The sequence below is a fragment of the Odontesthes bonariensis genome, chromosome 2 (assembly GCF_027942865.1).
Source record: "Odontesthes bonariensis isolate fOdoBon6 chromosome 2, fOdoBon6.hap1, whole genome shotgun sequence".
NCBI lineage: Eukaryota > Metazoa > Chordata > Actinopteri > Atheriniformes > Atherinopsidae > Odontesthes > Odontesthes bonariensis.
Window position 1 is genome coordinate 26,893,996 of NC_134507.1, and position 24,990 is coordinate 26,918,985.

At 39.7% G+C, this 24,990-nt stretch overlaps 2 protein-coding genes across 2 annotated transcripts; one reads left to right on the plus strand and one right to left on the minus strand.

Annotated features, from left to right (window-relative positions):
• Positions 1-231: 231 nt before the first annotated feature.
• Positions 232-14,665, plus strand: LOC142397330 (gap junction alpha-5 protein-like). The gene is made up of 7 exons (XM_075480677.1): positions 232-655; positions 5,426-5,575; positions 6,072-6,236; positions 8,709-9,011; positions 10,070-10,135; positions 10,222-10,370; positions 11,208-14,665. The coding sequence occupies exons 2-7, from the start codon at positions 5,507-5,509 to the stop codon at positions 11,674-11,676; spliced, it is 1,221 nt and encodes a 406-aa protein (XP_075336792.1). The 5' UTR covers positions 232-655; positions 5,426-5,506; the 3' UTR covers positions 11,677-14,665.
• A 6,410-nt stretch (positions 14,666-21,075) lies between these two features.
• LOC142397340 (cytochrome c) lies at positions 21,076-24,053 on the minus strand. Its single transcript, XM_075480688.1, has 3 exons — positions 23,943-24,053; positions 22,370-22,544; positions 21,076-22,214 (listed from the first exon to the last, which is right to left on the minus strand). The coding sequence occupies exons 2-3, from the start codon at positions 22,536-22,538 to the stop codon at positions 22,069-22,071; spliced, it is 315 nt and encodes a 104-aa protein (XP_075336803.1). The 5' UTR covers positions 22,539-22,544; positions 23,943-24,053; the 3' UTR covers positions 21,076-22,068.
• Positions 24,054-24,990: the final 937 nt, after the last annotated feature.

Below are 24,990 nucleotides of genomic sequence, written 5' to 3' on the forward strand. Positions count from 1 at the left end.
TTCAGTGACTTATCAGACAGCTCGAGGGGCTAAGAGAGACATATAGAGAAGAATGGAGTGCCATGGAGGAATGCAGGAGTGGGGCCTTCAGCTATTGTGTCCTTATACAATATGGGACTTCCTTTAGATGCCAGACGCCACAAACAAACAGAGGCACATACGTTAGTGTTGAATAGCAGGCAGTGAGGCACCAGTCCTACTTCCTCTGGAGATGTGGATGAAGGAGCGGCAGAGAGGGAAGGAGGGGGAGAGGCCGGGTATAAACTACAGTCTCTGTCGCATTTCTGTTCAGTTCAGATCTCTGAACACAAACTGCTCACATCTGCCTGCTGCTGGACCAACTCTGTTAACTCAGCTGAATTAACCCCCTTCATCCATCAGTCTCAGACTGTCTGACCGAAACTTTTTCTCACATTGAGAAATTCAGGCTGGCTCAAAAAGCCGTAGGCATCTGAAAGATATCTGGACTCTTGCATCTGTTTGATAGAAACTTCTGCTGCTGCCGGGTTCCCAAAGATCACCGCTGAGCGGGAGAGACTACCTTGCTCAAAAGCACCTCAACAAAAGCTTCAGAGGAAAGGAGGCATCCATCGTGTTTAACTTCACAAAACCTTTTTCTCAGTTTGCAGCCATCTGCTTCTGCACTCTAAACCAGGTAAAAATGTGCGTTTGCATCAGATCGGTCACATTATCCGGGCAACACTTTAACTCCTTAACTTTAAGATTAAGTTGATAGATATTTACTGGATTATTAAAATAAGAAAAATCCAGAATTGTCATTTAATTCACTCAATCAATATGTTTTCATGTATTTCCTACGAGTTAAAAAAAAAAAGATTCTTAAAAAACATGTTACTTTTGCCATAAATATGGAAATAAAACATGCATAGCAGCTAGGAAACTAAGCTAATGCATTGTCAATAGAGTCAGTTTTCAGTAACTGTGATCAGGGATAAAGATTTAAAAAAATCAATGTCTTCAAGGGCTATAACACTAAGATCAACAGTTGGACTCTCATGGGATCCAACAAGTTGAACAATCTCAACTTTGTGCAGTTACAATGGATTTCTTGTTCGTGTATCTTCGATTCTTCAACTGTGATGTGTGAGCGGATGAAATGAAAGAGTGCACAGCAAAAAAACAACAACTCAGTGTCAAAATATGCAGTAGAATTTAATCTAAGCTTTAAAATGCGATTAGAACCACTTTTTTCTGGGTATTTTCATTGATTATGTTGCTCAATGAACACCCCAGCTTTTCTATTTTGTCTCAGATTTCCATTAAATTGGTCAATTAATGCTTAAAAAAAAGCTTTTTATCTGATTAAAAACATCCTAAAGTCTGAGCGATGTCAGAGATTAATCATTTAATATTGCAAATCAGCAGTGGGAAAACAGGTCATCTGTGTGTGTGTGTGTGTTTGAGCCCGTTATCAAGACAGGATGCAGAACAATACTGAGTGCTGGGTAACGAACACACACACGGGCACAGAGACACACACTCTTAGACAAAGGTCAGGCGAAAGTCTATACAGGGAAGTAATATTGTTATTAATGATGCTGGGAGCACTCGTGAAAGACATGAACACACACACACACACACACACACATGCTTTAAAGCCCTCAGTTTTCACAAAAACAGGAAGGGACGGGCACTTTCTTGATAAAGTAGTCAAAGCCAAAAAAATGTGAGCTCTGACTTTTCTTGGACTTTAAGTGTTTTGATTTATTTTCTATTGCAGATTATCTTCTGTTTTTTTAAATTTTTGCACAAATGCAGCCGCTGAAACGAAGCTTTAAAACTCAACTTTGTCCTAAAACAAAGGTTTAAATATCAGTTCAGCGAAAAGCAGACGTGGATAAGAGTCTGTAGAGTCGATCCAGAATGAAACAATTAATGACACTACACCCTGATAACAGAAATGACACGATGACAGAGTGTATCTGTGTGTTAAGCAGCTAAATTCCCTCTCCACCCAAAAATGTTTGTCATTGTTCTGGCACTTGGATGTTTGTACCTCACTGTAATGCTTCCAGCTTTGGATTTTTTTTAGACGATCAAGAGTACAGTACTGTGCAAAAGTGTTGAACTAGCCCTTGTTTCTTTTTGCTGCTTTAGCTTTAGCTCTTTAGCAGACTTTCTGGTAATCTTTCAAAGTGGTCTCGAGCAATAGTTCTCCAGGCTTTCTGAAGGTCTTTCAGAGTTTGTATCTGGACACTGGCTGCTTTTTCACTCATTTTCAGTCCAGTCCTTGTACCTGACCAGGTGTGTTTTTGTTTGCCAAGCCACTAAACACTGATCCATGAATCATTCAAGCAGAAAAAAGGCTCCGAACTCAAGGGATGAACCAGTGTTGTGTTGACACATAACAGCCTAAATTATCTTTAGGCACTTTGTTCCCAGCAGCCTGTCACACAGACAAATCATTTGTTCCCATTTCTTTCGCTGCATCTGTGAAAAACAGCAAAGATAACACAGTTTGACAGAGAGAAAACAGGATTTCTGCAGCAACAAGGTGATTTCCAAAGAGCTGTTAGCTGAAAACCTGGCATATCTCAGCATGGTGTGCAGTGTGTCCTTAAAACATTTGAGGAAACTGGACAAGTGGAGGACAAAAGAAGAAGTGTCAGGCCTAAAGAACTATCTACAAAAGATGAACAGGATCTGAAAGTGATGTCCTTAAGAAAGAGGAAAAAATCCAGCAAAGACCTGACACAGGAGCTGAGAGATGCATCTGGACCTTCAGCTGATCCATCTGCTGTTGGCCCAAGCCTCATCAGAAATGGGCTCCATGGAAGGGTGGCTGTCAAGAAGGCGTTCTTAAGGAAGGGAAACAGGGAGAAAAGGCTGAGCTGTGCCAAAGGACACAAGAAGTGGACTGAAAATCAGTGGCAGCAGGTCTGATGGAGGGATGAATCCTCCCCAGAGCCCGGAGCTCAACATTACTGAAGCAGTGTGGGATCATGTTGGCAGAGAACGGAACAAAAGGCAGCCCACATCCAAAGCCAAATCCCTGTTTATCTTTCCTGGTGACATCTAAGCAAAAGAGGGATGAATCAAGACTTTTATACAGTACTGATTTGTTTCATAGCTTTACGCAGAATTACGTCAAACACATACAGGAAAAAAGCTATCCTCTCTAACAAGAGCTTTGAAATGTTGTGGATTTATTTGAATACAATTAATCTCAGTTGTACAATGTGAAATTTGCGACACTTTCACATAATTTAAAACACAAGCATGTTCAAATTTGCATAAGAGAACACAGGTTTACCTTGAAAATGTGGTAATTTTGCACATTTTAAGAATGCATACAGTTTCACATCATTTTAAAAGTCAGATATAGACATAAAATGATCCAGTAGCCCAGGAACTGCAGTAATGTTACCATGTTTGGAACTTTGTTGTGAAAATACCACGTTTTGAGCTGTGGACCGATATAGCTATAACACATTCTGGTGTGAGACTGCATCGTCCAGGCTTGTCAGATTTTAGATAAAAAATGTGCACCCATATTCAGGCATTAACAGCACATGAGTGCAGTGGCACAATGACGCAAAGTCTCTGTGAGTGTGCTGAGGCCGTGTATACAACAGACGTCTAGTTTTCCTTCCCCAGAGACAGACGGATGGGGAGTGTGGGAACTCAGAGTGAAGCTAAACTAAGACATGGGCACAGACATTTTTATTAATGGGGTCGGGACCGGGGTGGAGAGAGGGTTACAGGGTCAAGATGATAGAGGAACACACACAACCCAGCAAGAATGAGCATCAACTGTAAGCGTCAGTGGTTTGTTCACTGACGAAATGGCATTTTTCAGCTAATTTCATAAGGATTTTTTAAAAAAAGAAGAAAAAGCTGAAAAATAAAGTACATTTTCTGATTGTTTTTTGTTGAAAACCGGTCATACAAGAGTAGAAAAGGAAGATTACTATTGTAATAATATATGTAATCCAGATAAAGTGCCTTGTTTTACTCTCTGTTCTTGTTAGGCATTTTGTTTTAACATTAGCCCTTCCTTTCTCCCGTTTCTTGTCATTACCCCTAGATGTCCTCAGTTGTCTTGGTCTCTTTCACACCTGTCTCTGCTCAGTCAATCACAGCTGCACTCACTTTCTCCCTCAGTATATACCCGTCTTAGATTCTCAGCCTTTCTCGGATCCTCTCCCTGTTAGGTTCTTTCATTCTAGTTATCCAGTTCAGCCCTTTTGGTTTCTTTAAATAAAAACTTCCGTCACCATTTGTTTGCCTCTGGGCTGCTGTTTCCCACATTTGGGAAACCTCTCTCTACTGAGAACCTAACTGAAAGTTATTTCAAGACGTACTGTTGACCAAACCTCATGACAGAAAGTAAAATAGTCGCACTGATTCATGGCAAAACGATGCAGTTTCACAATGAATTCATTCCTTCCTCTGTTCTTTTTGTGACTGACCGCCTAAGAGCAAGAGATTACGGGTTTTAGACTCATTTGCTATAGTTATTGCACCTTTTTGCTTCTTCTTGTGATTTCTTCCATTTTCTACAACCCTTTCGAGTTAAGGTTGAAATGAATGTATGTGGTTAGGTCTGCATGTTAGAAAATACATGGCTAGACAGTTGCATAAATCTCCATGATACAGCTGACACATTAGCCATATTCCCACTGTAGGAACCTTTTGCAGTTTTCCTTTTGCAGTTTTCAGGAACGGGGCCGTTTTTTCCCGCATTCGGACATAAAGGAACTCGGGACCACGGCCCTCAGTTCCTGGAACCATTTTAGCGCCTTCTCCTCAGCTGGGTCTGTTCTGGTTTCCATAGGAACACATCTGACGGGGGTGTTTGGTGGTTGGTAGCTCTGCCCCTTGTCATGTTGTCAGGCTGAAATGTTTCCTCGTACGACACGGACACAACCTTGGCGTGTTTAATAAGTTAAACTGACACGTGGTCTCCTTTATCTGCGGCGCTCTGCTCTCCTTCTTTCATGAAACCAAGAAGTATGGCCTGCGCTCCATCCTTCGTCTCCTGACTCTCTGTGAGCTCTTCCAGCCTCCATGTTAGACGCCCGATGTGATCGTCCATGATTAATATCACCATCATGCAGACCATGAACACATGTTAGCTTCTTTGTGGTGTTTTTTTCTTCTCTTCTTACTTTTTCGTGGGTTTTGTTTTGTTTTGTTTTGTTATTGAATGTGGCGCTAAAGTAACAAGTCGCCCTCGCAGACGGCTGCGTCGCATCAGTCTCTATCAAGGTCCGACTCATGTGCGAATGCAAACTGAAACAGTTCCCCTGGAGAAGGGCAGTTATTAGAACGAAATTCGAGGAGGACCGTTCTTAGAACTGCTCTGTCCGAATGCGGCTATTAATAAACCTATACGGGCAGGTACCTGAACGTGACTCACCTGACTTTGGATCTAAAAACCTGTATGTTCTCTGTTACTCAGGTGGATTTCATACCTGTGGGGTGGCAATTCGGAGGTCATCGAGGGTCGAATTGAAGAGTCCGTGCTGAGCTGTAGTCGGTCATGGCAGACTGGAGCCTGTTGGGAAACTTCTTGGAAGAAGTACAGGAGCACTCTACTTCTATTGGCAAAGTACGACACACGTGTCAAACCAGGCAGCACCGCACCAGTCTTCTGCACGAGATGGGCAAACACACCCTTAAAATAGAACTTTAATGTATTTCCAACATGTCCTGTTTATATCAAAACCCACAGTTTATATGGTGACATTTTTCCGTCCTGTAAAAAGCAGACATAATATTTATGTTGATATAAATCTGTCTGTTTAGGCTGTGTAACCGTAAAGAATGTAGTAAAACTCTGTGAATAGACACAACGATTTACATGGCTTTCGTGTAAATCATTTAACTTGCATTTCAAGCAATTTTTATTGTTTGATTTTTAACTGACTGACACAAATAATATGAAAAACACCTGCATTATGAAATCTGCAATGTATTACTGATACCTTCAGAACTCTTATGGCATTTTCAATACTTGCTTAAAGCATTATTATCCTCTGTTATGTTTCTGTATTTTTGTCGTTTAAGAAGGTTTAATGAGCTATTTGCCGTTCTTTGTTCCACAGGTGTGGCTGACTATCTTGTTCATCTTTCGTATCCTGGTGCTCGGGACGGCAGCCGAGTCAACTTGGGGGGACGAACAGGAAGATTTCAACTGTGACACTGAGCAGCCGGGCTGTGAGAACGTCTGTTATGACCGAGCGTTCCCTATAGCGCACATACGATACTGGGTAATACACAGAACAGTTTATAAAGATACATGTCTGCCTTTAGGTTTTATTTAGGGCTGGGTGAGTTAACTCGTTATTATCGCGTTAACTCGCTAATTATTTAACGCCGATAAATAAGTTATCGCGCATTAACGCAGGTTTTATTATTTATTTTATTATTGTAAAAGTCTGTTGCTCACAGGCTTTTATTTTGTAAAAGTCTGTTGCTGTCTGCTGCGGAACCAGAAAAGAAAGTAATCGGCGGATCCACCAAACATGGAGAAGGGTACGGAACTTTTACTCGGCCATTTTCATTTTAAAGTTCTTCCAGACGGCGGAGTCGACAGAACCAAAGTCATCTGTAAACACCGCCAAGTTGAATTGTCTTCTCAGCGTAGTAGTTCCAGTCTAAAATATCACTTAAAGGCAAAACACACAACTGATAGCAGCAAGTCATTCAAGGAAACAGACAGTGGAGTGAGGCTTCTACATAAAAACTACAGAAAGATGCTGATGTTAAAAGTGTGTTTGCACAACAAATGTTATGGTACTTTCATTCATATGGCAGCACATTTAAAATAAAACTAAAGCTATACACTACTTTTGGATTTTGCGTACAAATGCGATTAATCTTGGTTAATCAGGGAAATCATGTGATTAATTAGATTAAAAATTTTAATCGTTGCCTAGCCCTAGTTTTATTTGATAGGGACTGATGTACTTCATATAGAATAGCTGAAAACAGCATACAGGTATCAAGGTGTTTGTACCGAATGCTAATTCACGGCACCTGTCCTTAGAAGGTTTTTTTTGTTGTTGCTTAACACATATGTCCACAGATTCCACTAAATTATTGAAGAAAAACATTGTGCATTTGCTGTATAAGCTTTTCCTGGGTGAAGACCCTTGAATCCATTAGCTAAATACTGATATAGTGAGCCCTGTGACATTAAACACTAATGGGATTATTAACAGCTAATAAGCATCGTGAGTGTGCTAATGGTTGGAGTATTTATTTCCATCATTGCCCAGGAGTGGTTACTGTTACTCTGTCGAAACAGTGTGTTGTCATGGCAACATGTTTCTATTCTGCTTAATATGTGGATGTTTCGTGGAAAATGAATGCAGCCTCCCAGAAAATTGATTATACTAAAAGGGTCAAATTGTCAAGAGAAAATACTTTCTGCAGTCTTTTAAGTAAATTTTTCTTGACCTCGGTGGAAAATGTTATTACTAGTTAAGGGAAGAGTGTGTGCGCCCAGCCACTATGGAGCACGAGCCAGTGAATTTCTAATGCGAGGGTAAATGGCAAGGGTTGCGTCAGGAAGGGCATCCGGCGAAAAACATGTGCCACATCAATAATGCGAGATCGACTCTCTGTGGTGACCCTTGATAAAGGGAGAGGCCGAAAGGAGAAGTAGAAGAAGAAGAAGAAGAAGAGTTAAGTTTAGGAAAGTTTTGTAAGGAAAAGACAACTGTGAGACTACAACAAGAATCCAACTGCACTTGATAAGTTTTGAGTGACTGCAGTGAAACTACAGCTGAAAAATGTACCAAGTACTTTGCACAATAGAATAGGACATAAACAGGTTATTATGTTTTTATCAATGTTGATCATTTAAAAAAAGGAAAGAAAAAGCCATAATAGTTAAAGATATCATTAGAGGCTGTTCACATCCTTCTGTCCTCATTTTTATTGATTTATTAATATGACTGGATGAAGATAATCAAGCAGTACTTTGAATGATTTATGTTATTTTCATAGAATATGGTCCAGTGTTTTGAAGGCTAAACGAGGTAATAAAAGTAGTCCTTAAAATATTTAGCATTTAGAGATTTTTACCGGCTTTTATATTGGCTGCCACTTGGATACTTCAGGGTCATTTAATTGAGTTAAAAACCACCTATCGACTGAAGCTGGAAACTGAGTCTAAAGAGTTAGAGCTTCTTTTCTTTTCCAGGCAATTGTAAGCTGTTTTTGGAGCTTTTTTTGGGGGGGAAAATTACATAAAATGTGGAAGTCAGAGTTGAACAGTCTTACCTGACTGAAGACCAGACCTTTTTCACAGTTGGAAACTGGTTATCTCTGGTTTCGAGTACAGCATTATTCACCACAGACGGTTAGTTCGTAGTTTGAAGCACAACTGTTTCCAAATTTCCTCCTCGCTGATGAATTCATGGTAACTTGAGCAGCTCATGGCTGTGAGCAGAGATCTGCAGGTTTAATTTCCTAACAGTTGTTTTTCTATGCAAGATCTCAGATGTTGGCATGTCTTTGAACGCACCATTTGGGCAAGGTGTGTCTCTGTAAAGTGTTAACAATGTTTTACCTGTACACTTACGCATTTCTCTGATCTCAAGTCTGCCTAGAAATAAAACACGTGCTCAGGAAAAAAGGTTGGCAGTGATATACGTTACATTAGGATATGAATGACTTATTTTAGGGAAGTTTTTTTTTGTTTTTAATTGAAAACGTGACTGATTTCTTCTCAGGTGCTCCAAATTGTGTTTGTGTCCACTCCCAGTCTGATCTACGTGGGCCACGCCATGCACATCGTTCGCCAGGACGAGAAGAGGAGGAGCAGAGAGGAGGAGGAGGGAGAAGGGGGAGGGAGAGAGGAAGACCCGGGAGGAGGAGGAGGAGGTGAAGAAGGAGGAGGGGGGAAACAGGGAAGGAAAGGAGACAAGGATGAAGGAAAGGAAAAAAGTGAAGGTTCATCAGCAGGTCGAGTTCGACTGAGGGGAGCGCTGCTGAAGACATACATCCTGAGTATACTGATCCGTAGCATCATGGAGGTACGTTTAGGTGCTTTTTACCCTCATTTAGACACTTGTTTTGGTGGGACATTTACAGCAGGGCTCAGCCTCAGAGCTTATCATCCCAGCAGCAGGCTGATAAAGTCACACAATGGCAGCTAATGAGTCCAAAGCTGGTGGAGACCAAAAACCTCTCTGTTTGAAATATTTAAAGGTAAAGTTTCATGTTTAATGAGTCTTTTGTGCTATTGTGCTAACAAGGTTGACAAGAGACACTCCAAGTCCTTTAGAATGTAGTTGTTGCTACTTATGAGGAAGTTTCCTCTTATATGTGCTACATTGTGTACAGTTATACATGAAAATACAACGAAAATAAAACATTTATGGATTAATATGAATCAATCTTTTGTGCACTTAAGGTCTTTTTCTTACTACAAATGTGAGATAAATGTGCCAAAGTTTACAGATCCTGTCATATAAACATGAGGAAACAGAGAGCTAATGGCAGGAATAGAGTAACTTAAACTAAACCAAGGACTAAACGTAAGAAGAAACTAGGATTGAAAACTAAAACGGAATACACAAAGAATACAGCTCAAACTAAATCCCAGAACTCAAACAGAACTGAACCAAAACACCGAACAGAGACGAAACTAAGGCACAGAGACCAACAAAACCAGAGCATGGAGCCGAAACCAAAGCGATTATAGTTGGATCAATAAAGATAACTTAACATGTGAAACTTAACATGACAAAACCCACAAACCCAACAGGGCAGAGTCCCCAGTCTCTTTTCTAGTAATAGTTATCACTCACTTCATGAGATATCAGCTTCATTAACTAATAAGTTAACTAATAAGTTAACTATTAAGTTAACTAATAAGTTAACGAAGCTGATAGCTTATATAACACTGCTTTGCTTGTAAATTGTTTGCTGAAAACACTGCAGGGGTGTAAATTGAAGCATTGAATAAGCAAGGCTTATAAACAGGCTTTTAGCATTTGGTTCGCATAGCTCAGAAAAAGTAAGTGTTTATACCATTTGAATTGGAATAAAAGCTTTCAATAAAACTTTAACTCTACCTCTCCCCATCCAGGTGGTGTTTTTGTGTCTCCAGTATTTCCTGTATGGAATCTTCCTAAATCCTCTGTATGTCTGCAAGGTAAAACCAAAGAATATTCTAAATATAATCTAAGTAAAGCAAGACATTGACACCTGCAGTCATTCCCTCTCACTCTTTCCTGTCAGGCCTGGCCATGTCCACATCCAGTCAACTGTTACGTCTCCAGACCTACGGAGAAAAATGTCTTTATAGTGTTCATGTTGGCTGTGTCAGCCGTCTCGCTGGTCCTCAGTGTGTTGGAGCTGCAACACCTGGGATGGAGACACTGCTGCAGGTAGAAATGTGAATTTAACTCCTTCTGTCAGCTTTCCTGCAGGTCCAAATATAGACTGTAAGTTCTAAATGATATATGTTTAAGTTCTTTCGGGTGTGAATAAATTCTTAGACCTGGTTGGAAAAAGTTTTACATATTTAGATAAGCTGTCCGTATTTTACATTTATAGTTTCAGTTTGTGCTTGAACTTTGAAAAAAATGTTGAATTAACAGGTCGTTTTTTTCTGGCAGCTGTTAAATGCATATCAAAGGTGTTTGGAACTACACACCTTTCATATTTGGATTCAATTTATTGGATTATGTCCCCGAACCTGAAAAGACTTCTTTCCTTTCTCCTTTCTACAGAAGGTGCATTTTAGACATTTAGAAGTGCTTCACTGGAAAAAATGCCCCTCCAAAAATGAGTAAAAACACAACAAATACAAGACGTTTTTGCTTGAAATAAGCAGTAAAATCTGCTAATGGAACTAGTGAAAATCGGCTTGTCAAGATTTCACTGAAGAAGATATTCCAGATGTATTGTCTTAAAACAAGTCCCTATATCTGTCTGAAATGGTACTTGTTAGGCAATTGTGTCTTATATTAAGTGTAATGAGATATTTGACTAGAAATGAGACAAATATACCTGGTAATTTAGATTTTTTTTCCAGTGTTTAAGATGAGCTGAGATTGATCTTTAGGTCACATGTAGGAGGACGAGTAAAGAGGAGACAAAAAGGACAAATACTATAGAAATTAGAAGAGACTATGAGCTTTAACATGGCTCTGAAATCCTAAATGATGTTTTTATTCACAACCTTTTTGGAGCTGGAGTACTAATCCAAGTCTTCGTTGCAGGCGGCTCTTCTTCTCTTCAAAGGCTGTCACTCCTGCTGACACTTCTCCGAACAGACAGCTTTCTGTGTCTCCTCCTCCACCATCAACCCCACCTCCAGATTTCAACCAGTGTGTTACTAGCTCTTCGCACTTCCTTGCACTCCCTTTCCCCAACCACCGGCTTGCCAGCCAACAAAATTCAGAGAACATGGTCACAGAGAAGAACAAAATAGCAGCTGCTGTGGAGGAGGCAAACTTCCTACAGATGAATTGCTACTCGTCCAGATGGCAGAACCCCAGAGATAATCAGGTCCAAGATGGCACATACCTGAAGTCTGACACTAACTTCTACAATCCTGAGAGCAGACACATGAACTGTCCTCAGATCCAAAATGGTGGCCCGGATGGATCACTGCTGAAGGACAAGCGAAGATTCAGCAAAACCAGCGGAACTAGCAGCCGAACAAGAGCAGATGATCTCTCTGTTTAGAAAAAAAACAGATTCAACTTCCCATACACCTGCTAAGTAAACTATGCAAATGATAGTTGTGGAGCTGGAGGAATCGGAGTTTACAGATGAATTTTGAGCACCAAATATGTTCTTTTTTTATGTTTTGGCAAGAAACTCTTCCCTCTAACATTAAGTGCTCTTAAAGCTTGTTTAAAACTTTCAAGTCTTAAATCATGAGTGAGCATAAATCTCTAAAGAAAACATAGACTTGAGACAACTCTGAGCCAATTAGAAGCCATGTTTGGCTGCGGTGCAAAATTAACCCAAAAACTTGTAAAAATGCAACGATCTGTAATGAAGAGGGAATTTGAATTGTTGTCGTAATCTCTACATTTGGTTTTTTTATCTACTGACTACTCAAACTATGTCCAGTCTTCATGAAGAGATTATTCATCCTTGTCACAACAATCCTAAAATGTGTCGCTGCCTGAAAGGAAACATCAATGCTTCAAATTTGCACTAAACTGTCATCTGACAGTAACTGAAGTTTCATATTGCCATGACTGTGTTTTAAAAGCCAGACATTAGAACTGTGAATGAAATGTCAATGCACATTTATTATCTTGGATAATTATGTTATAAACATTAAAAATAACATCTTAACATACAGTATTCACAAATGTACCCTAAAACCATAACAGACACCCACCCAACAAAAAAAGTGCTTATTTTTAAATAATGCACACTTTTTATTGAAGTTTAACACACAAATAATACAGACAGGGAGAGATCATTTCACTCAATCAGGAACTATCTAGGTCAGAAATATGCTCCCTTTCGTAAATGGGTTTAGTATAAAAACAAAACGAAAAAAAAAAACCCACAACATAGACCACCACACAGATACTTCTCAATAGACAAACACAATAAATCATTGACAGCACTACATTAACATGGCAACCAATAGCCTAACTTACAAACAGCCAGTCACTAAAATGGCTCCAAGTAAACATATATTGATCCAGTTTATCCAGTAGGGAGTATGTCACCCTCTCGCAGGCGGCTAGCTGTGCCATTGTTGTAGTCCATTCTTCATAAGGAGGGGGGTATCTCTTCCTCCAGTCTCTTAGTAGTATCCGTTTAGCTGTTGTGAGAGCCAAAATAATCCATCTTTTCTCAAAACACGAAAAGTCATTGTCCTTAAGCTCAGTGGTCGATACCAAGTGCTTTTACCAAAAAGTTACATAAGATTCCAAACATGCTCTACATGGACAAAAATGCCCAATCCCCATTCTTCACCTTAGCCCCAACACCCATCACCTCACCCATGCAGAGGTGTTGTTAATGTATTAATGTTCCCCTTTTCTCAGGATTAGGTCAGAGTTACTGAACACTGCAACTTTGACCCAAATTAAATCTACAGCAAACCAGAAGGATTGCTCACACGAAGCTACTGTACATCAACAAAAGTTAGCAACAAATACTCCAGCCAAAAGTGAACAGCTGTAATCACAACACAAATGTCACACACTGTGAATATTCAGCAAACCTCACACAACTAGTTTAAAAAACACTAACTAAAGCCACCCAGGCTCAAGGCCAGCCTAATTTAGCAAAACTAATGGCCAAGCAGCAGGGCAGTGATACAGTCCTCAGTTCTCATATTCAGTGTTAAGAAATATTAAGAGATCCCGGACGAGCCCCCATATGAATTATGACTAGTTTCGTCAGCTGCAATAATCAATACTTTTTGTTGCATGGGCTTAAAAAATTGACAGTTTTATTCAGCTATAATGGTAGCCATGTTAGGTGAAACTCTCCTTCCTGCCTCACTAATGTGTCTCTTGTACACAGCTTTACAAGGTGTATCCATTTTAAGACATTTAAGCCCGTGAATCATCAAAAGATTTTTGCAATGCCACTGCAAGGCCAGTGGGGATGAAGAGGGTTGTAAAATGACATGTAAAAACTAAATATCAAGGTTTATTCAGGGTACATCACACTTGTTCTGATTTCAGTTCAAGGTTACTTAAAAGAAAAACATTTCAAGTTACCTTCTCAATCACCTTACAAATGCAACAAGATCAAGTGCATGTTGCAAACTGAGTGTTACACGGTGTGGTTCCATAGTTGGGCTGCTTTTCTTTACCGACTGTTGTCTGTTTGACTTATTTGCAGCACTTGAATCTGTCTTGGAACTGTAGAACTGAGCCTTAAATCTGTGGAAGTCACAACCGAACAAACTTTATAATTAAGAATAAGTTCAGATTTATTGTCACTGCACAGGAATACACAAAATTTGTCCTCCGCTTTTAACCCATCCAGGTTGGCAGCTGTTGAACACACACATGCACACGGCTACACACTCATTGAGACAGATGCCATATACTGTAGCAGTGGGCAGCTAATCACAGCGCTCGGATGGCCGTGGCCAGGAGGTGGACTGGCACTCCTCCACCTGTCAGTTTCACCAATCTTTGAGTGGAGACAGCGGGAATAGAATTTATAATCCCTCAAACCATGGAGGCTTTACCGGTGGAATGAGTCCGAACACACTGATTTACTGGTAGAACTTGGACTGTCAACGGCGTGGAGACGTTTTTTTTTTATCATTATGTACCGCAACTGAACCAGAGAAAGCTTGTTGTAAGTTTTACTATATATAAGAGAGTCAAACCTGTTTGGATTTGTTTGACTGGCAACTGCAGCAGTGTTTTCAGCCAGTTATTTAAACTTTACACCATTTAGGTGATTACTGTTGAGTTCTTATTGCACTGTAAAATGTATAATAATATATGTATGTATGATTATTAAGGTGAACACACCTAGACTGAAGATAGTGTGTTTTGTTTTCAGGTTGTGCAATAGCAATACGTTAAAACTGTTATTATGTAATTCTACTGTTCGAAATAGTGTGATATTCAATATTCCACTTTAGCAATGTGAGTGCTTTGAATATTTAAATTGATTTTCTGATAAAAATACAGATAAAACCTGAGTTCATTAATAAAAGGACATAAAAGTACAACTTGTAACGGTTATTGCTGGTACAGTTACTCAACACAAACTTTGTGGGGTAAAAGTTTGAAGGGATGAATGTAGGAATAGCATCATCCGACCACTCGAGATCATTTTGCATCTGAGGGCTGTTCACATGTTGATGAACTGACTGGTTTCCATCAGATCGGTGCAGAACAAGAGAGAACTTCAGAGATGGACGGACAAACAACCAGGCAGTAACTGATGAGAAATGCAGGACTGTTAGAGAGAGGGACACTCTGGGATTAAAGCAAACTTTCCTGGCTGGTTCCCATGGCCGATGTCCACTTTGGGATAGTGGCTGATGGAAGAATTTCCCCATAAGGGTCATCTGAATATGTCTGGAATGTTTGGGAATTGCAACCCTGATGGAGTACTCTTTTCCTTTCCTCTCCTCACATCTGCAGAGGCACCACAGCTCTGCTGTATGACTGAAAACCCTCCAAGTTTTCCACCTTAAAAGGAATTAAAACAACGTCCCATTGATTTATTCCAAAAATACACTGTTCACACTGTTGAATGGTGAAAGAAAAGGTTGTCAGTCATTCCTCTAAACTTTCAGTTTATTCCAAAGTTTTAAAAGATTAAGCTCATGTGTAAACTTATAAAAACCAGGTGTTAAAATGAAAACATTTATATGGGTGAAGCTAAAATTAAAAAGATTTTTCAATAAACGTAGCAAAGGTCACCGTCATTTCTAAATAGAAATGTAAAGCTGGAAAAGAATGTGATTTAAGTGAGATTGTATGACTAAACTAAATGAGTAAATGGTGACGTTCTTTAGGAAACAGTGTTCTCTTGTGGTCAAACAAACAAATGCAGTTTAAAACTTAAAGCTATGGTAGGTAATCCTAGAGAGCTAGCAAGAGAGCTAGCAAGATTCGAAAGTGTCCCCTCCTCTAAGCTCCACCCCCCCCTCCCCATTCCGTCAGTGCGTCATCCAAAGCCGGTAGAACCGCATGCGCACATGGAGCAGGGAGCCGGCAGAGGGGGGCGTAGGCAGAAAGCAGAGGCATCTGATTGGTTTTTTGTAGGCGACCAATCCGAGATCAGCGGGACGCTGATCTCGGATTGGTCAGCTTTTTCTCAGTCCTGCAGCTGCCACAGAGGTCTGATTATTTTCGTCCCTTTTTCTAAATACATCTTGTATAGATTTCTCTCAGGATAGACGGACCATTTCACCCAGTATTACAAAATCTGTTTCTGAACAGGATTACCAACCATGTCTTTAACACACATTTTAAAAAGTCTTATATTACTAACACAGCATATAAGGCAAAAACTTTTAGTCTTTACAATATTAAGGACTTTTAAAGTGAATATCTGCTCTGAGCTCCTTTCTCCTCCAACACAGCCTGAACCCTCTCAGACGAGCTTTCTGTCCTTTCTGTAAGTAGTCTTCAGGAATAGTTCTCCAGGCTTCTTGAAGGACATCCCAAAGCTCTTCTTTGGATGTGGCCTGCCTTTTGTTCCGTTCTCTGCCAACATGATCCCACACTGCTTCAGTAATGTTGAGCTCCGGGCTCTGGGGAGGATTCATCCCTCCATCAGACCTGCTGCCACTGATTTTCAGTCCACTTCTTGTGTCCTTTGGCACAGCTCAGCCTTTTCTCCCTGTTTCCCTTCCTTAAGAACGGCTTCCTGACAGCCACCCTTCCATGGAGCCCATTTCTGATGAGGCTTGGGCCAACAGCAGATGGATCAGCTGAAGCTCCAGATGCATCTCTCAGCTCCTGTGTCAGGTCTTTGCTGGATTTTTTCCTCTTTCTTAAGGACATCACTTTCAGATCCTGTTCATCTGCTGTAGATAGTTCTTTAGGCCTGACACTTCTTCTTTTGTCCTCCACTCGTCCAGTTTCTCTCTCAGCTCTAACTTGAGGACCTGAGGTAACTCTTGTGTTTTCCTGCTGTTTGCTTCAGGTCATCGTCTTTGTGAAACGTAACTCTTCCCTGAAACCTGACACTCTGTTTTGGAGTGTTACACCAATGCTTGTTCCTCTGTAAAAGGTGCTTTCAACTCCACAAAGTAACTCTGGATCTTATTCATGTGGACCAGTGGCCTGTTGGATACCTGTTTGAAAAAGGCTTTTTATGTTTCAGAAAGATGGAGGCTGCTGTGCGTTTAACCCTCCTGTTGTCTTGCGGGTCAAAAGTGAGCCACTACCATATTTAGCTGTAGAAAAAATACCGTAAACTATATTTTTCCAACTTGAAATTTTATGACTTTTCCTAAAGGGACCCCATCATTAGAAAAAGTCATACTTTATTTTTGTTTATGTTTCCATGTGGGCTGTACACCACTAGGGTACAAAGATTGTCTTATGGGTCATTTTTGACCCGTGAATTATAAAAACATTTAAACACCAGAAAAAAGTTCATTTTTTTTTCCCTTTCAACATAATTAATTCAGAAGTAATTACTTCACATTTATATAATAGCAATAATAAACCTTTATTATGTAAAAGAAAACTGAGAAAACAAGAAAACTGTTGGTCCAACTGACAGTTTGTGGTTAAAAAAAAAGAAAAAAAGTGTAATCCTGAAAACTGGTGGTTGTCTTTTTGTATTGTGTAACAAAAAATACATGATAAAAAATGTATTGAATTGAGTTGAATAGATAAATAACAGGTGGTTTCATCATACAAAATAGATTTTGGATTTAAAATTCAATGAAGTTGCTTTATTTTGGGGCTTTGGTAGGGCGGGTCATTTTTGACCCCTGGACAAGGGGAGTAAACAGAATGTTAAGACCACACAAGGGTTAATATAAATTTATCATATTGTTTCCTTCCACATATCTGTACTATGACACAACCCTGTCCCTCAGAACAGTTAATTTGACCTGATGAACCGGGTTTCACTTTCATATCATCTACTTTTAGACCTTAACTATGTCCACTGAGTTCAGTTATGCACAGGTGGGCTTCTGTCAAGTGGTTGAAACATCTCAGGGGTTAATGATATAAATAGGAGGCTCCAGCTGTGGGCTCTAAATGTCATTAAGAGATACTTATTAAACTTAGATATGTCAGTCTTTAACGTTTCTAAATCAACAGAGCACTTGTCCTTGTACGGAAGTTTGTCCGTCTGGATGAATGAGTCTGGAAAACAACACAAACCGTCTACATTGATGACGGTAACGCAAGGCCCTGCGTGATCACTGAGGTGTCTGTGTCATCTTTGGCAGCTTTTATCCCCGCTGTGACGTGCCACACAGTCACCTGCTTGTCATCCATAATCCCATACAGTACGCAGAGCATGCGCCATCTATATTTGTACCCCAAACAGACCTTGTTTACTGCTGCCTGTGTCTTCCTGTAAATGTCATCATAAATTGCAAATACATTAAAAGGGAAACTCAAAAATAGGTTTATGGTTGCGCATTCAAACTTTAGGTCGGCCGTGAAGGTCGATTTAATAATCGGAACATACATGCGGTGTGAAATGTCCGGCTCACTCTCTCCACATGGAGTTACCGCTGATAGAAATTTACTGTGAGCTTTGTAACACAGCGCACAGTTTGTGCTTTTGTCCTTGAATTCAAAATGTTGTAACAGAGATTTTTGATTGTGAAACACCCTCTTAAAGCAGCAGGGTTCACTAAACTCCAATGATCCTCTGGCCAAGCTGATCCCCTGGATACTCTGGAAAGGCAGCACAAATGGGTTCAACATCGAACATTAACACTGTATAACGCAAACTTTTGAGAAAGCCCACTGCTGAATGTGAAATCAAATCAAATCAAATTGATTTGTATAGCACATGTCATGTACAAAACAATTCAAAGTGCTTCACATAAAATAAAAGCATTGCAGCAGGGAGTGAAAGAAGCATTAAAAATACATAAAATAATATAAAGAGAAACAAATAAAATAATTTACATGAATTTAAAAACAAGCAACAGTCCAGATAAATTAAAATTAAAAATGTTAAAAAGCAACAATGCAAATACAAACAGTATGTTATTACGCATCATTTTCTAATATTCCGTGTACTTAAATTAATATTTACACCCCTTTACTTTCTGTGAAGTCCTCCGTGAAGCATTTTATTCTTCACGGTATTGTTTCTGTATATTCTGAATCACTTTGACCCCAGAGATGTCAAACTTTTCACTCTGTTAGATTCCTTACAAACAAATCAACTAAAACTCCAATAACAGAAGCAGAAGTGTCAAACACAGTCACACTGAATTCATTTAATCAATTTTATTCAACAATGTTGCACAGCAGAGAGATCCCGTACCAATTTGAACTCTTTCTGTAGGGTTTTAAGTTCATTTCAGATGATCGGCAACATGTTGTTAAACCGATATAATCATGTTAATTGTGTTTAAATAAGTTCAAGGATCCATTTGATTGTATTTTCTTTTTCTTTAAGGGAATCTGTTGTGTTCAGGAATTCTTTCCACTGGAATTATTAAACAAGCTCAGTTTGTCTTTAATGTTTCATTTAAAAATACTTTTATTTCTCTATTATATAACCATGGTTTAAGGTAACAAATGGACATGTGCACATAATTACAACGACACGGTTTGTGATAAGTACCGTTAAGTACCCATAAGTTAATTTACTTTTCAAGTTTGAAACATTTACAGCTTTTTTTCTTTGTTGGCTGGATGATTTCAAGATGAACAAAGCCCAGTGCAAATCTCTGAGTAGTCAACCTATCAGATTAGGTTAAGCTTCTTATATCTATTGTTTGTTTACACACATTACTTGGAGAGGTCAAGTGGTTCAAATGTCATAGCCCTAAATACTCTAACTCCTTAAAAGCTGTCCCAAAAATCCTCAGCCATGGACTAATTTACCTGCCTAACACCTGCCCAAAAATCTAAATAGTTTATGCCCACAAAGTAGGAAACAGTGTTTTCAGGTCACCATTGAACAGAGAAAGAGGTCTAGTTGAAGAAGACTTTCCAGGAAAACTGCTCATAGATTAAAAGACAAATCACAACCTTGTTTTGATTCCAAACGGTTTTCAGGAGTGTTCAGGAGAGAAATCTGCACAATAACAGGGCTTCCATGGAGGAGTCATTGGAGAAAACCTTTCCTGTGTCAGAAGTTCACAAATGAGCATCAAAACAAGTACTGCGAACTGCAGAAGCTCATTACTTTTCCAACTGTCAAGTACAGCGGTGAATCGATCATTTAAGCTTGAGATGTAGCAAGTGGAAGGGGAGAATAGATTGATTTATCTGTGGCAAACATCCCACAGAGAAACCTGAGAGTGGGTTTCTACGGCATGTAAGTGACCCTGAACACATCTACAAAGTCCCAAAGAGGAGCGGATTTTTGAAAACGTAAAAGAGAATGATTAAACAAAGATATGTGTTTAAGATTTTTAAGAAATGTTTCATTTTTACTGTAGAAATGATGACCAGGGATGCCCAAGTTTTTGTATAACAGCAGGTGTCACTCCTGCTGATACACCAACTCACCCCGGGAGTGGCTCTCTGTCTCCTATCCAAGGGACCTTCCTCTGAGTCTAGAAACAGCTGACCTAAATAAACAGGTCCTGGGTCCTATTTCCTGCTGCAGTCACGAGGACCGCGGTCCCTGTGTGGTTCATTACAGAAGTGTCAGGGTTACCAAAGGCACTTTGTTGTGTAGATCCTACATTGGCCACCAGGTGTCGCTCAGTGTCCATAAATGTCCCCTTAACGTCCCAGTTTCTCTTTTTACACCACCGGATTTACAAGTGAAGGCTTCTGATAGGAAAAGTACAATCTAACATAAATATAATCATCATTACTTAGCAGATAATAATAATAAGTTGATTTGTTTTCCTCAAACACGATTCAAATGTAATTTCCTGTGTTTACAGCTTAACAGCACCAACACCTAAATTTACCCGGCCCTCTGGCAGAGTTCATGTTTGAAGACGCTGCAGTCACGTCGCTGCTGACAAATGAGCTTTGGTCAGGGGGGGTGACATCAGTTCAGGTCTGAGCCGCCCCCGGCTGGCTCAGGTCCCAGATTCTTTATGAGCAGTGGAAGATCATATAACGTGGACAGTAAAAGGAATAGACTCAGACTCAGTCCTGCTTCGCGAAAACTGATTATATAATCTTTGCACAGATTTGACTTGTACAAGATAAAGGGTCACCTCCATATCTTATCTGGTAATGTGCGACTGCAAAGTGTGCTTTCAGGAGCAGCTGATGGAAACTTTTAAACTTCAGCTATAGATGTGTTTAGATGTTGACTTTTCAATAAAAGTAGTTTTTTATAAGATAAATTGATCAAATAGAATCAGGGTTCCCTAAATATCTTCAACACTAAGGTCATGAAACAGTTTCAGAGGTAATAAATGGTCATTTCTGATAAGTTATTTACTAAAAAGACAAACGCAAGTTGCTGTAATATGAACACCTTGAATTGAAGAAACGAGCCATGTTTTCACTTCAGAAGTTTTTCTTTAATTGATCCTTTAACCTTTCTGTCCACAACCAGACAACATAGCTACCACATTGTGATCAGAACACAGATTACAGTAAAATAAATTAAACCGACGCCCTTTCAAGCCTGTGAAACCAGGTAAATAAAATCCTTCACTCCAGATGTTGCCCTGACTTCAGACCACTGTAGCTCCACAACATTCTTAGCCATGGCGATTGTATGCCAGCTGATTTCACACTGTACCTCAGCGTGGGTGGTGGCTTCGAAGGCAGCAATAAATATAGTATATACTCCACACTTTTTTAGTTATGAAGACGCAAAAAACAATGCGTTACCTTCAGCATGATTTTCAAAAGAACTTAAAGTGTGATGCCAGGAAGGGGTAAAAAACACAAAAAAGAAAAAAGAAACGGGGCTTCAAGTGTAACAAAACACAAAAGGACGTATTCTTCATGTTCAGTCTGAAAACGTAACAGCATTCATGTCAAATGAACATTTATTTAACTCCACTTGGCATGAACACTGGGGCCGAATTGAGAGTCGGCACCAAATATCCCATCTTTTCCACACTGTATCACTCTGCTGTAGCTGATATTAGAGAACTTTTCTTAGAAGTTACAGTTTAAAATTCAGGTTAATGGCGATAGCAAGCTGAACCAGACACATGTTGTCACGGTGAACAGGATGAACCGACGGGTCGAGATGACCCGGCATGTCAAGCAATTTTAAAATGTGTGATTAGTACATGTTAGGACAGATTCAAAGCTTTGAAGTTTTATGTTTTGTCACTTGAACGATCGCTCGCCTTCTTTAAAGGGACGCTCGCCGTGAACTCACAGATTCACGTCAAGAGCCGCCGTTTCCAATCACGGACAGCGTGCATTATCCTTCTGTACAAATGACCAAACATGAAACCAGATTTCGAAAATATGAGGGCCAAAAAACAACCAATAAAATAACATTAAATCACTTTTTTTTTTTATGATTTCTTCATGACGTTGAGGACTTGAGGTATGCGACGAGGTCCTGTCGCTCTCCCTTCTTTTTGATGCCGGCGAAGATCATTTTAGTTCCAGGAATGTACTTCTTGGGGTTCTCCAGGTATATCATCAGGGTGTCGTCACCCCATGTGATACCTGCAGGTAAATAAGAGGAGACAAGAGTGAATAAAGTAAAACTTTATCATTAAGATCGTTAAGAAACCACATATCCAAGACGAGCAACAGCGGTGCAATGGTGCACCATAACTTCCTGGAGCACAAAAATATTCTGAAACCTCCGCTGAACTGACCTTTGCTCTTGTTGGCATCTGTGTAGGAGTAGCCCTCCGCCTGTCCAGTCTTGCGTCCAAACAGACCCCAGAGGTTGGGACCCACCTTGTGCTTGCCCCCTTCCTCAACTGTGTGGCATTGAGCGCACTTCTGGACGAAAGCCTTCTTTCCCTTGGCAATGTCACCCATAATCAGCTGAGGAAAACACACGAAAAAAAATTAAGGACAAACATGTATTACTATATTACTAATCTGTACAGGATCAAACAGTGAGACTCAAGTTCAGGACAGATCTTCATTCAACTGGCCAATCTTCTTTACTTCCACTTTTGATATAACTAGAGGCTTTGCACGCCATCTTGTGAAGGACGTTTGAGGTGACAACTCTTTCTGCTTTCTGTCTTTAAGCACCGGTCAAACAAGTACAGCCATAGCACTGGTGTGCTGGCACCCTGCCATGGCACCCTGCCCGGGTTAATTCCAAGGAAACCCGGCAGGAGGGCGTCCCAGAAAACGACCATATTGCTGCCATTAAACTCGGGTTACTCAAAGTTGCCAAGTTTGCGAGGTAAATAAGGTTAGGCTAAGTATAATAGTATAACATCAGGTGGCGGACAGGTTTAACTTGTAGCTCTCAGGGAGGGAAGCCAACACTAATCAACTTATAAAGGTCTTTTAATGAAACGGACTTTTAAATTACCTGCAGGCGTTGTGTCAACACTACAGAGGAACAAATTACTATATATGTAACTAACACGATATAAGCTTGAGCTCGCGTTCTGCCTTATCGATATATTCTAAAAAATGTCCACGCTACCACAGTTAGTTTTTCAGCCTTTATGGAATGTGTGTTACTGGGGAAGAGTTTAAACGCAACACCCCTCTACTCACCTTACTAAGGGTCTTGTGACCTTTGTAAAACTGAGTCAAACGCCCATGTATAAGTTATATTCAACATATATTATCCGCAAAAACACGATTAACTGTTGCATATTATTAATAAAAAGCCTTAAGGTCTACAGCCATGTCTGAAAGGGAAGCTGCAGATGCTAGCGTCTGGGTTACGTAACATATAACGTCGATTTTCTCATCATTTACACAAAAGAAGGGAAAGCAATGTTAATAAGCAGATAGCTAATGGTGTACTCAAGCCCACATTGAGTTTTACACAATAAAGCTGACTAGCTATGAGCTTAGCGGGGTCGGACCAGTTCGCTAGTGAGATTAGCCGGGGACACTTCTCCCAACAAGGCTGTCAAGGATGCTTCAATGTCGCTGCTCAAATAGCGGACTTGAGGCTCCTTCAACAGTTGGTACACATTTATTTGTGTCCAGGAGACATAATAAACTCCAGATAAAAACAAACAAACAATTCAATTAGAAAATATCTGCCGCATAACTCTCCTATAACGGGCTGAGTTACTTAACCATTGTGCTACACGCAAAAAGAGCAACCGAGCAATTCACCAACATGGCAGCTAACGGTAAGCCGCACGACCGTTTCCTTTTCCTCCTCTGCTTAAATTCGAACAAAGAGTCACAAATTCTGTCTTTTCAATGTCTTAATGTAATATAAAGTATTTAAAAAATTACCTTTAGTTTACAATATGCCGGGTTAAAATCACTCAGACGTGGGAACGACCAGCCTCTCTCAGCCGACAAGCGGTTTCTGGCGGGCGTAAGGAAGGTCACTCCACTTTAGAGGCACCGGCTTTTTACGTCATAACCAGTCACGTGCCAAAAGATTTCGTATACCCTTATGCTGCATTAAGGGACACTTGGGATCTCGAATGCTACGGAACTGAAAGGAAAAATGGGAGATATTCCGAGAACATAACTTTTGTGGTAATCAAATTCTTGAATTAAACAGGTGAATTAGCAATAAAATATTATTGGTAGAGAGACTACAAAAGCAAACCTGAAAGTAGCCTTTTTTCCCAAATTAATTTATTGAAAACCCGGTTATCGAAAATTATGTAATTTAGGTTAGTTTTATTTCCGAGTAATTATGAATGCACCATAAACCCTTACGTGTATCTGTAAATCGGCCAGTACCATTTTTTTTTATAAAGACAAGTTACTTAATTGTACTTTATATCTTGCAATTCATGTAGAAATTGTTTCATTTGGATACAGAGCTGTACATTTAAACATTAAAAACAGTCTTATTTTATTTATTAATTATATTATTGCCAATCTGTTGTTAATCCGATTCGATAGGAGACAAGGGTCCAAGGAAACAAGGTTTTGGTATGTGAACCCACTGCTTGTCTCATTCCACAGCTTCCATTGTGGAGCTAGAAAACCGGCACCTGCTGGAAAATTCTCCCAGTTTCTGTGGACTAGATGAGGAAAAAACAATTTGCCATTTGTTTTATCAGTGTATGTACACTAAACTATTTCAGGTGGACGTCTACCCTTATAAATATGAAGACTTTTATAATCTGAAGACCAGAAGGACAAAGATTGTGACAAAGAAACTGATCATTCAAAAGTCTTCTTGAAATGCCTCTGCTGGTGTAGCCTTATATGGAGCTTTGTAGATTATTTAAAATATACATTTATTTGCTTTTATATAATGTAATCAATTAATTTTATATAATCGTCAGATTTTTTATTCCATTTATTGTAAAATTATATA

What these genes read in the sequence shown, in the direction of transcription:
- LOC142397330 (XM_075480677.1), top strand. Translation starts at nt 5,507, where the DNA reads ATGGCAGACTGGAGCCTGTTGGGAAACTTCTTGGAAGAAGTACAGGAG. An exon ending in ACTCTACTTCTATTGGCAAA is followed by an intron (nt 5,576 to 6,071) that starts GTACGACACACG and finishes TTTGTTCCACAG; the next exon opens with GTGTGGCTGACTATCTTGTT. An exon ending in TGATCCGTAGCATCATGGAG is followed by an intron (nt 9,012 to 10,069) that starts GTACGTTTAGGT and finishes CTCCCCATCCAG; the next exon opens with GTGGTGTTTTTGTGTCTCCA.
- LOC142397340 (XM_075480688.1), bottom strand. Translation starts at nt 22,538, where the DNA reads ATGGGTGACATTGCCAAGGGAAAGAAGGCTTTCGTCCAGAAGTGCGCT. An exon ending in AGATGCCAACAAGAGCAAAG is followed by an intron (nt 22,215 to 22,369) that starts GTCAGTTCAGCG and finishes ATTTACCTGCAG; the next exon opens with GTATCACATGGGGTGACGAC.